This window comes from Trichoderma aggressivum (genome assembly GCF_033847375.1).
Source record: "Trichoderma aggressivum f. europaeum strain CBS 100526 chromosome Unknown scaffold_076, whole genome shotgun sequence".
NCBI classification, from domain to species: Eukaryota; Fungi; Ascomycota; class Sordariomycetes; order Hypocreales; family Hypocreaceae; genus Trichoderma; species Trichoderma aggressivum.
Window position 1 is genome coordinate 75,952 of NW_026946442.1, and position 17,879 is coordinate 93,830.

Consider the following 17,879-nt stretch of genomic DNA (forward strand, 5'->3'; position numbering starts at 1 on the left):
ATCACGAATTCGGGTGGCTAACTTCACATATATTACCCGTTGGCTCCACCTTTGGTCAGCAACTTAGAGTCTATGACTCTAAGTTAGGTCCAAAATTAGTAAAACGCCCTAAAACGCGGCATATACCTTTGCTAGTTCTAATTCCTTAGTAATTTATATAAAAATGTAAACAATAATGCGTAAAAGATTAATAGTATTAGTGTTAAAAGTAATAGATAAATTTCCTCCTTAATAAAGCCCGCCGGCGGTAACTATTCTAACCCTTACGCTATTAAGCAGCTATAATCCTTAATAAATAATAAAAATAATACCTAATTTACATATGTAATATAATTATAATAAAAAGGTAAATCCAGCCTCCATGATATAATTGTAAATATTAAAGTATTTAAATCTATAATAAATTCTTAACAGATCCTAAATATCAGTGTTTTCTTTTTTTATAGTAAGCTATATATTATATATATTACCCATTAGCTCCACCTGGAGGCGTAGCACTGCTACAACAGGTATTTAGGCTATTATGCCAAATCCTATACCTAGAAGAATACAGCGGCGTTTATTTAATCTCTAGTGCATCTAGATATATAAGGTACAGGTACCTATATAATTATCTATTAGACTTTAGCTATGCGTCCGGGCGCTAAGGCGTACGCTAAGTGCGGTATATCTGAGGGCAATGCTATAAGATAATATTTTCTCTTAAAGTAAGCAAAGCTGCCCTTACGACATTAATGCGAGAAGTCCAATCTAACAACTAGCAGTAGACATTCCTCACCTTCTTTGCCGTGTCTACGCCTCTAAGTTGCTGACCAAAGGTGGAGTCAACGGGTAATCACTATTACTTCGTGTCCCGCGTTTGACCTATTATTATCCCGCCCCGGCGCATGGCATACAATGTAGATCTGCAGAGATCCCCGCTCTTATGTTTCACAATAGGTGCCTGTTGTAAGTTAGTGCGCAAGGGGTCTGCAAGAATACACGGAACGTAAAATGAATAAGCCACCACATGAAGACGATAAAAGCACTGATACAATGAGTTTAGCGCTGTGGATTTGTAAGTATTACCTGTCTCTTGAGCTGAGAATATGTCGATTCTTACCTCATTCGCGAAATCCCTTGATATAACATCGAAACTAGTGCACCCTCAAGTGAGATCCCCGCTCCTTTGCACGATATCTCTCCAACTTTAATCGGCGTCAATAACCGTTCCCGGCCGTGTTTAGCCCATCTTTCTCTGATGCGAGTTCGTTACTTCCAACAATGCAGAACGGGCCGGATTCGAACCCTGATCTACAAGACTTGCTTGCACAACTCGGTCGTTTCCTCAGCGCCAATGAGAAAAGAATATCGGCGGCACAAGTGTCTAACTGTTTCCAGCACCTTTCAACAAACGAAATCTCTGCACTACACCGTCTATTCTTCTTGCTTTGTAAGAACAAGGTTGGTTTGTCTCAGTAGGACCCCACGCATACGCTAACCGAGCCCACGAAGAGAAGTGACATTCATCGACTACGGACGACACAGAGGCTCACTAATGGGTTCTCCGGCTGCGCTACGGGCCTGTCTGAAAACGTCCATGTCCGACCAGACGTGAACGAAATGAGCCTTGCAGAACCTGGACACCATCAAAATAATCGCACAACCTCTTCTGGACGCGAATGGCCAGAGAGAGAGGATGGTTCGAGCGTACTCGTCCATCATCATCTGCAAGGACGTGGGACCTCCTCTCCTTTGATCTCTGCGAATGGCGTCAACATTCCGAAACAGCGACGAGGCATCGATGCTGGAGATGGATTGGTAACTTTGATATCAGATGAGAATAACCACCGGGATATACCCAACATGTGCTGCTCACCCCAAACCGCTCCATACCAGCAGCCCACCTCAAATACCACCGCAAAATTACCCACTCTCACAGTCGCCACCCCATATCAACGTGACGGAACCGCTGTTTCAAACTGGGCAGATCATAACAGTTGGGGAAGCAGCCGTTTATCCGCATGTGTTGAAATTAAACTCATGCCGAGTACTGAACGACTCTTGGAGAATTGCAAAACAGACCCTGCACAGTTTCTTCGCGCGATCGAGGAAGCTAAAGTAGCTCTTCCAAATGGGCAGGGTTGGGAAGCCGCCCTTGCCACGAAAAAAGAAAACACTGACATTCGGGATCTGCTGAGAATTTATCATAGATTTGAATGCTTTAACATTTACAGTCATGTCGTGGAGGCTGGATACCATACCAGTATGCACTGGGTCCGAGACGGGCGCTCCACTCTAATCAAGAAGCTTTGTGAAGACTTTCCGGACCGTTTTCAAAGCCCGAAAGCGGCGAACAAATGTCTCAACTGCGTTGATCAAGGTTGTAAGTATCATGAGTGGATCAAAATATTCAGTGAAACAGAAGATCTCGGGTATCTCATAGCATTGCCCTCGGACATGCCGCACTCAGCGTACGCCTCAACGCCCGGACGCATGGCTAGAGTCTGACAGATGATCATGTAGGTATACATCCAGATGCACCAGAGATCAAATGAACGCCGCTGCTGTCAAATTCAAAGAATTGGGTATAGATGAGCTTGTGAGGGATTTGGAACTTTCACAGCTAGGAAACCACATTGCGTCGGCATTGAGAGATATGACAGCCAAGAAGCATACACACACAAATGGTAAGCCTTATTAAAGTGCTTTCAGAAGTATCCATTGATGTGCCCATATGCTCATATACTCATATGCCCAAATCAGGAGAAACGCCGCAAGTCTCCTGTGAACCAATGCAGTTGAATTCGTTCTCAAGCGTTGACCCCCTCGTTCCAACGGCACCAACAGAATCGATGATACCAAGCGCAGATGAAAATCCTTTACTCTTTGGTAAACCTTTACTCTACATTAGAATTATTTTCTTTTAGGATCATAAAACTTACAAGCACTGATCAGATACGAATACAACACTCCTTGTTCCCGAATATGACTTTGCGAGCCAAGGTACACCATAGATGTTGAGGCAGTCTTCAACATGCATGCTGACACTTATTAGCACAACTGATCTCTACCATGCGCTCAGATTATACCATGAGCCAACTCCCGGTGTCTTTATTACCTGCCGATAATTGGTATCAGTATCTCCAAGAGACTGGAAACCACGGTGAAAGTTTGAACAGCCCTTTGGACTGTAACGAAATAGATAGCTATCCCTCCTATAAAGAAAATATGTAAGTCATACCGTTTCTGTGAAACGGGAACCTGTCATGTCCATGAATTTCTTGCAATGTTATAAGATTTAATGCTGCGGGTATGGTGGTGGTATCCTGGCCCATAGCCATAATTTGGGCCTACCGGTACCGATTTCGGTTGGTAGGTACAAAGCGATACGCACCGTAGTCTAGATATTAGCAATTGGAATGGATGATGGATTTTAATCTTATTTAATACTACTTAGAGATAGAATTCAAGCATAGAGAAAGCATCCAAGCAAGCTATTTCTACTGTAAAGATGTGGCCGTATGAGCCGTGTTATTAAATACAGAGCCACTCTTCCACTACAATACTGGTCACGCGATTGATCTTTGTCTGATAGGATAGAAGACATGACGCCGCTGTTGAGGTGGTTGTAATGAATATCGTCAGCTAATCGCATGTAGTTTCAACACATGATTAACGGATGCGCCTCCTAGCGACGGCAATAGCAAATTACATCACTGATTGGCACACACCTTTTGGGGTGACCTTCATTACAGTCTACAAGCCTGTCCGTGGCCGGGGGGAACAGGGCAGCAGGCACAGCTCGGTGGACTAAAATATGGCTCGAAAACCATATAATCCAACATGCCCGCACAGGACTGACAATCTAGAAAAGCATCCAGGAAGAAGATCTTTTCGGTTTTTGCCATCCGTACTTACTTACTTTCTTGTTTTTTCTTTGACACCGTTTTCATACAAGCCCTAGGAAAATGAATTCACATGCCGTGGCTTCTTTTCGGCGACTGCCTGTGTTTTTCTTTCTCATAGCTGCCATTTCTTTGTCCGTCAGAGGATCTTCGGAGGCTACTCTTGAAGATCTATGGGGCTCCGATGTGAGTATTCCTTACATGTACCCAACCGATGCAACGGTGGCTGATTCAAGTTGGATAGTGGGCATTCTCTGGTATCTCGACATTCAATCACCTCCCATACTCAAGATGCCTCGTCAATCGCTCCGAAATATTCGATATAGCCGTTGTGGGCATTCCTTTTGACTCACTTACTACGTACCGATCAGGTAAGGTTGCGTCTGATCCAGAAATGTAGCGCCGCTCACAAAAATAGGAGCTCGTGAGGGCCCAAAGGCAATCCGATGGGCATCTGGGCGCCATCTCTCGGGGAGAAGCTTCCATCCCAGCCTTCATTTCAACCCTTACGAATCATGGGCATCTGTTCTAGACTGCGGCGACATACCCGTCGTTCCAATTGACCCCGTTTTAGCGATGGAACAGATGGGTGCTGCCCTAACCGAGCTGCTGTCACGTTCTACGTCGCAGAACAGCCGATGGAGTCATCCTAGGCTGGTGCTTCTTGGTGGTGACCACTCTATTGTGCTTCCCATGCTCCGGGCTTTACATAAGATTCGACAAGAGCCTGTCGCACTTCTCCATTTCGATGCACACATCGACACGATGGATCCTGACTCATATCCAAGGAAGGCCTGGAAGTCGCAAGCTTCTGAGATTCATCACGGGACCGTGTTCTGGCAGGCAGCTCAGGAGGGTCTCCTTCTCCCGGGTCATCTAGTTCATGCCGGTGTTCATGGTAGAGTTTCGAGCTTGCAGGATTTCCACAGCGACGATTCCCTCGGATTTCTGCGCATTCCTGTCGAAGAGATGGACGATGAAGGCGCTGATGCTATCAGCAGGAAAATCTACAACACAATCGGGGAAGATGTGCCCGTGTATGTCAGTATTGATATTGACGTACTTGATCCGGCATTTGCCCCGGGAACCGGCGCTCCCGAAACGGGCGGTTGGACGTCTCGCGAGATGATGAGAATCATGACTGTCCTCTCCAAGTTGAACGTTGTTGGCCTTGATATTGTGGAAGTTACTCCAGCCTACGACAGCGCCGGGGGTGATACGGCATTTGCAGCTGCAAATCTTGCCTATGAAGCCATCTCAATGATGGTTCTAAAGGAAATGGAGACCGGTAAATTTGAGACGGAGGCGGACTACAAGGACCAAAGAGAGGAATTGTAATGGAGTTTGCAAGCAATCTACGGACTTAGACATCTTCAAGTCAGTGCTTACTCCCAGATTCTTCCTCTTTCTGGCGCCGTATAAATAGTATGCTGGCTGTTGAAGTGCAAAGCTAGGGGTGATTGGATATTAGATTTGGAACATAGTTCTATTTACGATTTAATCATCCATCTGCAATCTCCGTTCCCTGTTTCGTTCCGATGACTAGAAAGGATGGATTCTAATCCTACTAGAGGTAATGGTTTCTAGCGCCCAAGCAGCCCTTGTATCAACGGGAATTCCGAAACATGACCAACACGTAGTATTATACATACCTCTTGCATAGTTATACCCTTCTGTTTATAGAATATTGGCATCTGTCACAGCTTCCCTACGTTGGGCCTCATCAAATCTTGGCATATACCCACCGAGAATGTGACGGATCCGTATTTCGTATATCAAAACTATTTTTTTGGAGGCGCTTGACAGGTCATATCAAAGAGCTGCAGATTCTTACTGAGACACCTGACTGCCTAGTAAACCGCTCTTTGCGACCAGAAAAAAGACTGGGGCGTCGGAAAATAACGGTGTATCGAGGTCAAAAGACGAAGCTGAGGGCACAATATAAACTCTTCCCCGTCCGCTCCAGGTTCAATATACATCTTACTCTATTCATTACAACTCTATATTCTATCCCTCTTTAGTTTTTATTTTCCATCAGCTATGGCACCAAGTACTACCGCGGTAGATGGCGAACAAGTCTCGTCTGTTAAGGGTCAAAACAGCAACCACGCCTCTCAGCACCTTAATGGACAGAACACATTGGAGGCCACGTATTCTAGCAATTACAAAGCCAAGTTCGGCGATGCCGTTCGTGATGCGATTGATATGAACCAAGTCCGAAGTCACTTTCCTGTTCTTAGTGGGGAGACCGTACTGTTCAACAATGCGTCGGGGACAGTGGTATTGGGGGATGCTGTTACAATGTATGTTCTAAACTGGCCTTTGAGAGTACTCATGTCATTAATCGACAAAATAGAGCAAGTGAACGGATGATTTCTATGCCAATTGACCGTGGAGATGGAGATCCTCGAAGTGACGCGGCACAAGCCGAGTATGCGATCAATTGGCTCCAGTGTGCGGCTTTCATCAATGCGGATCCGTCAGAGATTGGTAGGTTCAATGGCTCTCTTCTTGTGACCGAGCTCTATTTTGCTCACCAAGCGTTTTGTATCAGCTTTTGGACCGTCTACGACTGCTTTACTACGGCTATTAAGCCAGTCCTTGCAACCTTATCTCAACTCGGACGCCGAGATGGTCTGCTCTACTCTGTGCCATGAAGCGGCGGCAAGCTCGTGGGTATATCTTGCTCGAAATTTGGGCATCACCATCAAATGGTGGACACCATCTCAAGACGAGAATGATAGCCCTTGCCTCACGGTTGAATCACTCAAGCCTCTTCTGACCCCCAAAACGCGCCTCGTTACTTGCAATCACGTCTCTAACGTGGTTGGGACGATTCATCCAATTCGGGAGCTGGCCGATCTTGTTCATACCATCCCTGGTTGCATGATTGCTGTGGACGGAGTTGCCTGGGCTCCCCACCGTCCAGTAGATGTCAAAGCACTTGACGTGGATTTTTACTGCTTCAGCTGGTACAAAGTATTCGGTCCACATATAGCGCAGTTATACGCACACCGTCGCGCACAGGACCGCTATATGAGCAGTATCAACCATTACTTCCTTGACGCCTCTACCCTTGATGGCAAAATTCACCTAGGCAATGTTTGTTACGAGCTGGAATCAATGTGTGGCCCCATCTCAAAGTATTTAAGCAACCTTGGATGGGACGCTATCATCCAGCAGGAGACAGTCCTGACCAAAGTCTTCTTGGATTACTTGCTCAGTCGGCCCACGGTTTATCGAGTGTTTGGAAAGCAGACCGAAGATCCAAGCCAGCGAGTGTCAATTGTCATATTCGAGGTCATTGGGCGTAAGTCTAGTGACATTGTGATGAAGATTCATGTTCGCGACCGATTCCGGCTTATGTGGGGTGATTGCTGGGCACCACGAGCAACATTTGACGTTCTCCGACCACACAGCGACGGAATCATTCGGGCTAGTTTTGTTCACTACAACACCGTGGGCGAAGTTCTGGCATTATGTGATGAGCTGGAACATGTGATTTCCACTCCTGAAGCGTGATCCTTAGCAGCGGGAAGTCCTAGTGCCCGATTCTTTTGGGGGAGATTTGTGGTGGGAATACTTGTTCAGCTCGTCACTATAGTACTCTTTTAACAATGATAGTCTCTGAACAACGCAAGGACCTAGATATGTTTTTATTCATCTTTGACAACCATAGATTCCTGATAAATACAAGCACCAATGGTTGGACATAGTACTCTCTTCTGCCAATGCGGACCGTAATATTACGTCCCAAGAATAGCTCTGCATTCCCGTGCTTTCGTTCCTACGTGAACGTAGTCTATCTCTGCGTCTTAATTACTGCAGTATTTGCAAGGAGCTCTTGTCTCGCTCAATCCCGGCCGTACTGAGAGTAGACTCAAAAACATTATGTGACAATAAATCAGGATCTAGCTTATACAAGTGGGATGCCTGCTAAAGGCGTCTATAGGGGTAAGCAAAGCTGCTGCGTAAGAGAGTGGCAGTAGTAGTAACGCCCTATTAGACTTGATAGATTATTTATTTTCCGCCCTGCTTTACTTTACTTTATACTTATTTTATAATGCTTTTAAATTAACATCTTTAAGGTTATTATTTTATTTAATTAAGTATATAAAAAATATAAAAAAAGATTTTTTATTAAAATTAAATAAAAAGCTTTAAAAGAATTATAAAACTATAATAAAAATAAGTTTTAGTAATAAATTAAATAAATTTATTAAACTGGCAAGATAAAAAACATTTTGATATATATTAGTATTATTATAATATATAATAATATAAAAACTTAATTATGGAGATTATATATTATATTTATTATTAAGAGGTTCAGTAAAGCTTCAACAGCTAGGTCAAAGGAAGGCTACGCCCCAGCCTTTAAGTACTATACTTATAATATTTTTTGAATATATTCTTACTTAATATATATAAAAAATTACCTTTTTTTACATTTATATAATTGATATAATATTAAAAAAATAATATTATTTAAATATACTTTATATAAAATTATAATTAAATATATTATAAGTTTTAGTATAATATAATATATAAGGAGTATAAAGCTTAATATTACAAAAATCATTATAATATTAACTTTATAAATGAAATAATATTAAAAAGTGAGGTAAATTATATATTATATGTAATTATAAATAATATAAAATATAAATTTAACTAATTATTAATTAGTATTTTAATTTATAGCTAGTAATTATAATAGCTTATTAATTTTTTTATATTAATAAAGTAAATCTCAAAGTAGTTTACACTTAGTTTATAACTTTGCGTAAACCCGCTTCGCAGCTTTACTTGATGGATATATTTAATATCTCAGCTGGGGTATGTCTGTGACCCTCATGGTTAGACTCGTGTCAGTTTCGGGAAATCCAAGAAGTGGCAACTTGCCTCGTATTACAAGAATTAAATCTTGTCGTACCTTCGCGGGCAAAGACGTAACCTTCTCGGTAGATGCGATAGGAAAGATATATAACTGAATCCCTCCGCTTGGAGAATCAATAGATTCACTCTTTGCAAAAAAAAAAATTGATGACTATAACATACTATCGTTTATCGTGTTTACTTTTATTCTTTCTCACCACAATGTCTTCAACAACAGCATCAGAGCTTTCAGAACTGTGGATACGGAATGCTCAAGTACCTGGTGTAATTTCCACAACCGTCCAAGACTTGATTGCCCAGCGCGCAAGCATACAGAGCGATCATCCCGCTATTGTTGCTTGGGACGGAAATTACACCTATGAAGAATTGATGCGTTTGGCATCAAATCTAGCCAGCTTCTTGTCTCAACATATTGGCCAACACTCTGGCAAAGTACTGCCAATTGTGACGAGCAAGTCAAAATGGATGCCTATAGCCATGGTTGGGGCCCTGATCGGAGGCTGGGGAATAGCTCCTCTAGATGTCAATACGCCAACAGCCAGGCTGGCCGAAATTCTGGATATCCTGAATCCACCTTGCATCCTCACAACATCGGAGAGCACAATATTAATCGATACAACAGTACCCTTATTTGCTGTGGACGAACTCAGCCTCGAAGATCAGCTATTTAGTGGTGCAGAGCACCCGGCTGAGAATACATCTACAAATATCGCGGCTGTTGTATTTACATCCGGCAGTACAGGATCGCCAAAAGGTGTGATGCTAAGCCCAGAATGCATCTCGACTTCTGCGGTGTGTGGATCACAAATCCTCCAGCTTGGACAGAGTTCCCGGCTTTTCCAGTTTTCCTCGTATTCATTCGATATAAGCCTCCATGAGACATTCATGACTCTGGTTGCTGGTGGATGTCTTTGTATTCCTTCAGAGACAGAGAGATTAAATAACCTTGTCGCAGCCATCAACACAATGCAGGCCAATTGCATTTGCACCACTCCGTCTATAGTCATGTCTGCGTTGGCTGAAGCCATTGTCTCGACGCCAATCAAATTAGTTGTGCTCACAGGCGAGGCACTCACATCACGAATTGGCCCTTTATTTGAAATGGATGTTTCCCTATTCAATTGGTACGGAGCAACGGAGTGTCCTGTTGTTTCTCTTGCGCCTATAATCAAGGAGAACTCGGCATCCTCGCAGATAAGATCCAAGCATCCAGGGAACTGTTGGGTGGTCCAACCTGAAAACACAGATGTTCTCTGTGGGTTCGGTGAAGTGGGGGAGTTGTTAGTGGAGAGCCCAATGTTGACGATGGGATATCTGAATGCGCCAGGGCAAACAGAAAGAGCCTTTGTTGTTGATCCCGTATGGCTAACTCACGGTCATGGCTGTGTTATGGGTCGACGAGGCAGGCTGTATAGAACTGGAGATCTTGTGCGAAGCAACCGAGACTGGACGTTCGATTATATCGGCCGCAAAGATACCATGGTCAAAATACGTGGCCAACGTGTCGATCTGAGTGCGACCGAGTTCAGTATCTGGAATTATCTTCAATCAGGAGCCATGGCATCACCGGTCAGAGTGAAAGAGGTACTCGTTGAGTCGATAATACCCAACCAAAATACCGACAGTGTCAGCATTTCTTGTTTTTTATACTTGGAATGTCAACTCGAGCTTTATCCCCAACACTTGCCACGGAAACGTCTAGCCCAGTCAACAAGTTCACCAAGTATAATTCTCTATGCGCCCGACACATTGTTACAGGACCTTCAAGCAGAGATTGATCGTTCTTTACGGGCAGTTCTTCCTGACTATATGACGCCATCTCTATATTTCCAGCTCTCTGAAGTACCGTATACTCCGTCCGGAAAAATTAACAGAAAACTTCTGCGCTCTTTAGCCTCAGAGATTTCCACTCAAGACTTGATGGCATGTCGTATCTTTCCACAGGAAGGTTTTATGTTGCCTCGCAATGATACTGAAGTGACTCTTCAGCGCCTTTGGGCAGAAACTCTGGGACTAGACACGGCCATGGTTCACACAAACATAAGTTTCCTTCAATATGGCGGAGACTCTCTTCGTGCTATTGTCCTCGTTAAGGCATTAAAAAGAGAGTTCAATTTGATCACACAAGTACCGCAGCTCCTGCGTCGAGAGACTACGATTCAACAACTGGCAACACTGGTGAAGCATCACCAAAATGGCCAAACAGTCGATGAGCCACAGGTGGATATAGCTACAAGTCTGGGAGCTTGGGAAGCACGACTTGGAAGCATATCCATAAATCTTCCGGACGCGAATTCTCTAGGACGTCGGGGCTCCCAGGTACTACTAACCGGCGCGACTGGATATCTGGGAACACACATCTTGGGTGAGCTGTTCAACAACCATCAAGTGAGGAAGATCATCATCCTAGTACGGGCAGCCGACATTGACATTGCCCGAGAACGGGTTCGCAAAGCCGCAAACACTGCAGGGTGGTGGAAAGACAGTGCATTCTCTCGAATCGAAGTCTGGTTAGGAGACTTGGCGGAGCCACGGTTAGGCTTACAAGAAGAAAAGTGGACAAAGATGTCCAATATTGACATAATCATACATAACGGAGCTGTTGTGAATTACAGTGCCAGCTACGACGTCCTAGAAAGGGCAAACGTCATCTCAACCTTCCATTTACTAGAGGCGGCTCTCCAGTCTCAACACCTTCGAAATTTTATCTTCATCTCTGGTGGCATCAAACAAGGCTTGCATCAATCAGATGAAGATTATCTACGAGCTCTCAACGAATCAGAAGCATACAGCCAGACCAAATACGTGTCGGAGCAACTGACACTAGCCGCAGGCCGCCTATACAACAAAGTTGTCCACCCCGATTCTAGACAAGAGGATGAAAGGGGACCGACGAATGGGAGCCGGACCTTCGTGGTTATCAAACCTGGCTACATAATTGGTGATCAAGTATCTGGCCTTTCCAACACAGACGACTATATCTGGAGGCTGGTCGCCGGAGCAGTTCGCATGGGATGCTTTCCTTCTGACCCGCCAGACTATTGGCTGGATATAGCAGAGGTTACATATGTCGCGAAGTATGTGGTTCGCCAAGCGCAGCTGGGAGTTCCGAATGGTTCCTCCGTACCTATAACCCCTCCTATGTCCATACACAGCGGCTGCTCTAGCCCCAGCAGCAAAGATGATCGAGAGAATGGAACAACGAACCCTACTGTGGTATTTCATGATATGAGCCGCGGTTTACCGGTTAACGAATTTTGGAATGCTATCCAGTCGCAAGCGCAAATATCTCTTAAACAACTGGATTGGGATTCATGGATTGGCCAAGCCAATGCTGACGTTGATCGAGACAGAGAAGCCCATCCGCTATGGGCCATTCAGCTACATTTGGGGCCGACCCTTGGGGATAGAATAACGGCCGAAGAAGTCAGATTTAGGTCATGGGAAGAATCCGATACTTTAGGCGAGATTGAGGCGGCAGTCCGACGCTCTATGGAGTACCTCTGCAACATCCAGTTCATCGTCCTTCCGTTCAAAGAGGTGTCTCCAAGCTCCTCACCATCTAACTGGAGGTATCTATCTAATAGCGATAGCGACACATCCGCAGACGAACGTCTAAGACATGGAAAAGTAATCGGAAATGCCCAAACCAAGCACCACCATACGATTATCAGTCGATCCAAGTTGAGGTATTGAAGTCGGGATGACCTAGACCCTCTGCTTTTGAGGTCATCCCAAAAAGCTCGAACGCATTTGGCTATTTGTTTTATGATGATGATGATGATGGGAGGGGGTGTGGTACTGCTCAACCGGCCTTAGCTTCGGCGCTCTTGGGGTTGAGGGACGGAAGCGGCGCAATCGCAGGGCTTCCATACGGGAGGCTCGACATGACAACGGGGTTCATTCCGGGCCCGTGAGAACGGGAAATCAGCGCTGGGTAACGGAGTAAACAGAGGCGAGCAACCCCCTGGAACCTTGACCAGCTTATCGACAGATCCGTAGTAAGGCGGATGATGCTAGCCTCTGGCAAATATCACCTTTCATCAATTCAAATTGCAATCTGCCATTACCTGTGTGTTCATAGAGTGACCATAATACCTAGCTTACAAGCACCCGTTTGTAAAGAATCGAACTGACGCTCAAACTACGACTCGTGGTTGAAGGATACCATTCGAGCTCCTGGTCTGATATTACTAGTTAGTATGCTACTGCTTCACCGTTTTCCCTACTTGCACGAGTTCATCTGTCATGCAGTCAATGAAATCCGTATTGTTGTCAGAATCCTCATAGTATGCCATACTACGAGACTTGGATGTCTATAGGTTAACGTGCGAGCCAAGATATACTCAATTGGCCATCATAACTATGAAGATGAGTTTCGGCTCCCACGCGCAGACAGCTACATAGTCGATGGATCACATAATAGCAATATTAGATATTTATTTGATCAAATGCAGCGCTGTATGATGAGGTCAATTACCAGCGTTGAGGTGATCAATTGCACAGATTGAGTCTACAGATAGAAGGGTCCAAATTGTTGGCATGCCTGGCACAATACCTAGCGGCCGCCCGAGGCAAGCTGACCAACCGCATATTCTTGCATGAGTGCATCCACATGTGGTCACAATTTGATAACACGGAACCAACAATCATGAGTAATTAGCGGATTGCAAGAAGACATGGATCTAGCCTACTAGTGATAGGAACACCGAGGAATTGTTGACTCACACTTTCACAACCTCAGAAACTCGAATCAGTCACATCGCTCTTGTGTTACATGTTTGCAAAATGGCAACACAAGTACTTACGAAATTTCAATCGGTAGAGCTCCAGCCTGTCAGTGGCCTCCTTGGATCAGCACCAGCTGAAGCGTTGCATGATGCTTCGAGGGACTCTTCGCCCGCCACACCAGAAGAGGATCGTGAAACGCCCATCATCCGCTCGAAAGCTCGAGCTACTTTCGTTGTTGCGCAACTCTTGGGCTTGAATCTCTTCAGCAGCTTCTGCAATGGCGTCGTCGTTGTCGGCCTACCAGCCATGGCGGCCTCATTACATATCAACGAAGGACTTCTTGTTTGGCCTACTTCTGTCTTCTACCTCACTGCAGGTTCCTGTTTGTTACTGGCTGGCTCTATCACTGACGTGATAGGCACCAAAACCATGAGTTTGATAGGAGCCTTCACTGCCGCCATCTCCGCGATGGCCTGCGGCTTGGCCCAAACCGGTGGCCAATTAATTGCCTTTCGTGCCTTGCAGGGTATCACGAACGCCATCATTGTTCCCTCGTCCATATCTATTATTTCAACCAGCTTAGAGGAAGGAAGGCCGCGCAACCTAGGTTTCGCGTGCTTGGGTTTCGCTGGTCCGATCGGATTCTCTCTTGGGCTCGTCCTTGGCGGCGTCTTTGCTGATAGCACCGGCTGGAGGGCCGCATTTTATCTTGCCGCAGCCACTACTTTTGCTTTATTCTTAGTTGGTATTTGGACGTTGCCGAAGGTTGTTGTCCGTCTTAGAAAGTCGGTTTGGTCTACAATTCTGAGAGAGGTTGACATCATCGGGGCTTTCATTGGGACTGCAAGTTTGGCGATGCTGTCCTATGTTCTAGCGTACAGATCCCTCTCCGGTTTACCATTCCTCGGCGTAGCTAATGCAGGGTTTCAGAATCTTGTCTGCCAATATCCAGAATATTCATAAGGCGTCTACTATTGTCCTTCTGGTCATTAGTGCTACCCTAATCCCTGTATTCATAGGATGGATGCAATACCAAGAAAGGCACCAGCGTAATGCCCTTACCCCCAACTCGCTGTGGAGAAATTGGGTGTTCACCAGTTGTTGCCTCATGGTACTACTCACTACGGCTGTGTGTAACTGCATGGAATTGTATAGCAGTCTGTTGTAAGTCGTTGGTCACTAGCAACAGTCCTCGCAGGGATATGAGTTAACCTCTTCTTCAGCTTCCAGCAAGTACAGAGTCAATCGGCGCTGCATGCTTCACTACAGATTCTCCCGTCTCTAATTTCTGTTCTGGAGCACTAAGCAACATATCGACCGGAATCTTTTGTAAATCGTATGCCTGTTATGTCGTCGGTACTCATCTCCTCCACTCTTAGCACAGTCGCGCCACTTCTCATGGCCCTGATCAATCCCAGTTGGCCATATTGGTACGATCCTTTCTTTGCCCAGGTGAGTAATTACTGGTCAAATATACCGTCTTCTGCTTGAAACATGGGTTATAAAAATGTTCTGTCTCTAACTATATGTAGATTCTGGCTCCATTGAGTTGCGATATCCTCTTCATAGTTGGCATCCTCGTCGTGTCGGACGTTTTCCCCACGCATATGCAGGCTTTGAGCGGAGCTGTCTTCAACACTTGCGCACAGCTTGGAACCGCCATTGGCCTAATTGTCACCTCGCTCATCGCCGCCTCTGTCACTAATGCATCTATTGACGCCGATAAAGCCTCGCCCAGTGCCCTTCTGGGATACCGCGCTGTTTTCTGGACCATGTTTGCTGCCATGACGCTGGTCTGCGTGCTAAGCGTGCTCGGATTACGGACAGTCAAACAGTTGGGGGTGAAGCGAGACTGAGTCATTACGGAAGGCCTACAAAGCAACGTGAAGCTAAAGAGATCTAAAATAACTAAATTGGCTCTACCCAAGTAACTCGAGCCATCGAACATGCTTGTTGCACCGCATCATGATCAGAAGTATATATAAGGGCCATTTTGTGTAGCGCGGAAACCCACGTAATCACATGTTATATACCCAATCGTGAACAGTATCATAAATCATGTAAGAGAGACAGAATCTTTTTTTTTTTCATATTATCTGCCGAGCAGCCGTTAATTCATGATACAAAGCCAGAGTCTTTCTCCAATGCCTCATGCCTTCTGCGAGCCTGACAACTGGATGATACCTGGACGCAGCGTCGACATCAAATCTTCAGGATCATACTTTGCTTTGATCTCCAGAAGGCGTTTTCTGTTCTCCTCTCCGTAACTACCGTATATATCCTGGCGACTGTCTGCATAGTTGAGATATTGGTAGTGGTGGAACGTGCCCTGAGCCCGAGCGGCCTTCGCAACTTTCTCCACAAACTGGTTGGCAACGTCAATGATAATTTGATCATGTTGAATATCGGTCCACCTCCAAAGAATTGCTATAACTACTCAATTTCATGTCAGTAAACTCTCATCTATTTGTGGAATGTAGCGTTTCTGGCGTACTTATTAAAGGCGTGTCTTCCGGTTTAATTCCCAACGCATTGCCAATCTTGTCCCTTGAAAGCATAGACCCGAGCAATGGCTGGTATAATATGGAGGGCACAAAACCATCACAATCTTTTAAAAGAGCCACAGATTCTTTATGGATGTTGTCAACTTGTTTCAGCGTTGGTAGATGACATTTCACAGACAATGAAGAAGCGCGGAATCTATGAGTAGTGGTTAGTTTGTAGCACTTCAATCCCCTTATTTTGGCCACCCAGAACGCAAATACCTGAAACCTGGCTCATTTTGACTCTCCATCTCGTCGCAAAGATTTTTCAAGCTTCGAATTTGAGTCGATGAGGTCAGGGGAGTGAGACTTTTAATATCGTTAAAGACCGCGGTGTCAGATTGGGGATTGCTGTGAGACGTGATGACGGCGTACATGCCGTTGCCATCCTTTGCGGCATCAGTAGCTAAAAGAAAGGCTTCGGTACTGGGATCTGAGCCATCGTGTACAAACTTATTGATTGCATCGAAAACTGCAGCCTTGTTTTCATGGGCGAATACACTGACACCACCCCATATTTGTCCAAAATTAAAGGTTCTCAGCTCCATACGAGTGACGATACCAAGAGTGATACCGGCTCCTCTCATGCCCCAGAAAAGGTCAGGATGCGACTTTTCGGTGACATTTAGAATTTGGCCATTGGCAAGAACAAGCTTCAAGAGGGAGGGAACCGTAAGCGATCGACAAAGGCAGCTGAGGGACGGCGGATGCAAAACTTACCTCGTAGCTTATAACATTGTCACAAGCAAGCCCTCTTTCGGACGAGAAGAAAGAAACGCCACCTATTGAGTCAAGGTTAGCCACCGGACAGTGAATGCATATTTGCTATTAAATATATTCGTACCTCCCATAGTAAGTCCACTGACTCCGACACTAGAAATTCGACCACCAACGCACGCAAGTCCATGTGCCTCTAGCTTCTCGTAGATTTCGCCGAACCTGCAGCCCGCACCAACGGTGACAGACTTGCGATCATCAGAGATGGTGATGTCTTTAAGACGGCTCAGGTCGATAGTGATTCCGTTTTCCGCATTGGTCCCAGAAGCGTATGAGTTATGACCTCCAGATTTAACTGCAAAAGTAGCCCCAGTCTCCCGAACTATATTAAGGATTGCCGCGACGTCCGCAGCGTTGACCGGGAGAACGCGGCATGCAGGGACGATCTGCGCAGCCTGTGCAATGAAGTAAAAGGTTGTGCCAAATTGGCCTAAATTTGGGAGAGTGTCATCTGGCAAGATAACCTTATCGGCACCCAACTTCTTACGAAGTATCAGAACCTATAATTGTTAGGTTCAATTTCAGTCTGCAGTGATGGAAAATAAACCGTGAGCTTACAGCTTTTTCGCTGGCGTTTGTTGTAGCTGCTGAAGACATGGTTCCTTGCAAAAAGCCGGCAACGGGGAAGATAGTAAAGTGAAGGTAGAGGCTGAAACGAAAGCCGAAATAGATCAGGTTGCAGAGAACTCTTTGGGAGAAGATGTAATGGTATACCATATGCTCAATGTGAATAGGTCAATTGTGTCCTCGGTATGCCCCCTCTTCGTGTGACCTCATCTTTTCCCTGGTTACAGCATCATAAGCGGACGATGTAAGCCAGCATAGACCACATTTAGCAATAGTAATTATCGAGAAAAGTCCTAAGCCTAAAAGAGACTTTCGCTAAATGCCAACTGCTAATGACGCCCTATTCTTTGAATATAGAATGGATGCTGACTGTCAGCAGCCTTGTGCTCTAATCGGTCGCTCGACAGAGTAGGAAGATGTTGCATTTCATCTCCGGTCAAGATCGTGACACACACAAGGGGCTGATCTTTGA

The 17,879-nt window shown here is 45.2% G+C and overlaps 6 protein-coding genes across 6 annotated transcripts; 5 read left to right on the forward strand and 1 right to left on the reverse strand.

Moving 5' to 3' along the window:
* Positions 1-4,463: 4,463 nt before the first annotated feature.
* Positions 4,464-5,225, forward strand: Triagg1_10552 (uncharacterized protein; the record flags this gene model as incomplete). Its single annotated transcript, XM_062894636.1, has 1 exon — positions 4,464-5,225. One exon carries the CDS (start codon positions 4,464-4,466, stop codon positions 5,223-5,225), a length of 762 nt encoding a protein of 253 aa, XP_062750503.1.
* A 702-nt stretch (positions 5,226-5,927) lies between these two features.
* Triagg1_10553 (uncharacterized protein) lies at positions 5,928-7,409 on the forward strand (the record flags this gene model as incomplete). The annotated part of the gene is made up of 3 exons (XM_062894637.1): positions 5,928-6,190; positions 6,244-6,377; positions 6,442-7,409. The coding sequence occupies 3 exons, from the start codon at positions 5,928-5,930 to the stop codon at positions 7,407-7,409; spliced, it is 1,365 nt and encodes a 454-aa protein (XP_062750504.1).
* A 1,581-nt stretch (positions 7,410-8,990) lies between these two features.
* Positions 8,991-12,485, forward strand: Triagg1_10554 (uncharacterized protein; the record flags this gene model as incomplete). The annotated part of the gene is made up of 1 exon (XM_062894638.1): positions 8,991-12,485. One exon carries the CDS (start codon positions 8,991-8,993, stop codon positions 12,483-12,485), a length of 3,495 nt encoding a protein of 1,164 aa, XP_062750505.1.
* Positions 12,486-13,577: 1,092 nt separating this feature from the next.
* Triagg1_10555 (uncharacterized protein) lies at positions 13,578-14,483 on the forward strand (the record flags this gene model as incomplete). The annotated part of the gene is made up of 1 exon (XM_062894639.1): positions 13,578-14,483. One exon carries the CDS (start codon positions 13,578-13,580, stop codon positions 14,481-14,483), a length of 906 nt encoding a protein of 301 aa, XP_062750506.1.
* A 375-nt stretch (positions 14,484-14,858) lies between these two features.
* Positions 14,859-15,376, forward strand: Triagg1_10556 (uncharacterized protein; the record flags this gene model as incomplete). Its single annotated transcript, XM_062894640.1, has 2 exons — positions 14,859-14,972; positions 15,053-15,376. The coding sequence occupies 2 exons, from the start codon at positions 14,859-14,861 to the stop codon at positions 15,374-15,376; spliced, it is 438 nt and encodes a 145-aa protein (XP_062750507.1).
* A 293-nt stretch (positions 15,377-15,669) lies between these two features.
* Triagg1_10557 (CAZyme family AA7) lies at positions 15,670-17,557 on the reverse strand (the record flags this gene model as incomplete). Its single annotated transcript, XM_062894642.1, has 6 exons — positions 15,670-15,947; positions 16,015-16,220; positions 16,286-16,716; positions 16,784-16,845; positions 16,908-17,340; positions 17,399-17,557. The coding sequence occupies 6 exons, from the start codon at positions 17,555-17,557 to the stop codon at positions 15,670-15,672; spliced, it is 1,569 nt and encodes a 522-aa protein (XP_062750508.1).
* Positions 17,558-17,879: the final 322 nt, after the last annotated feature.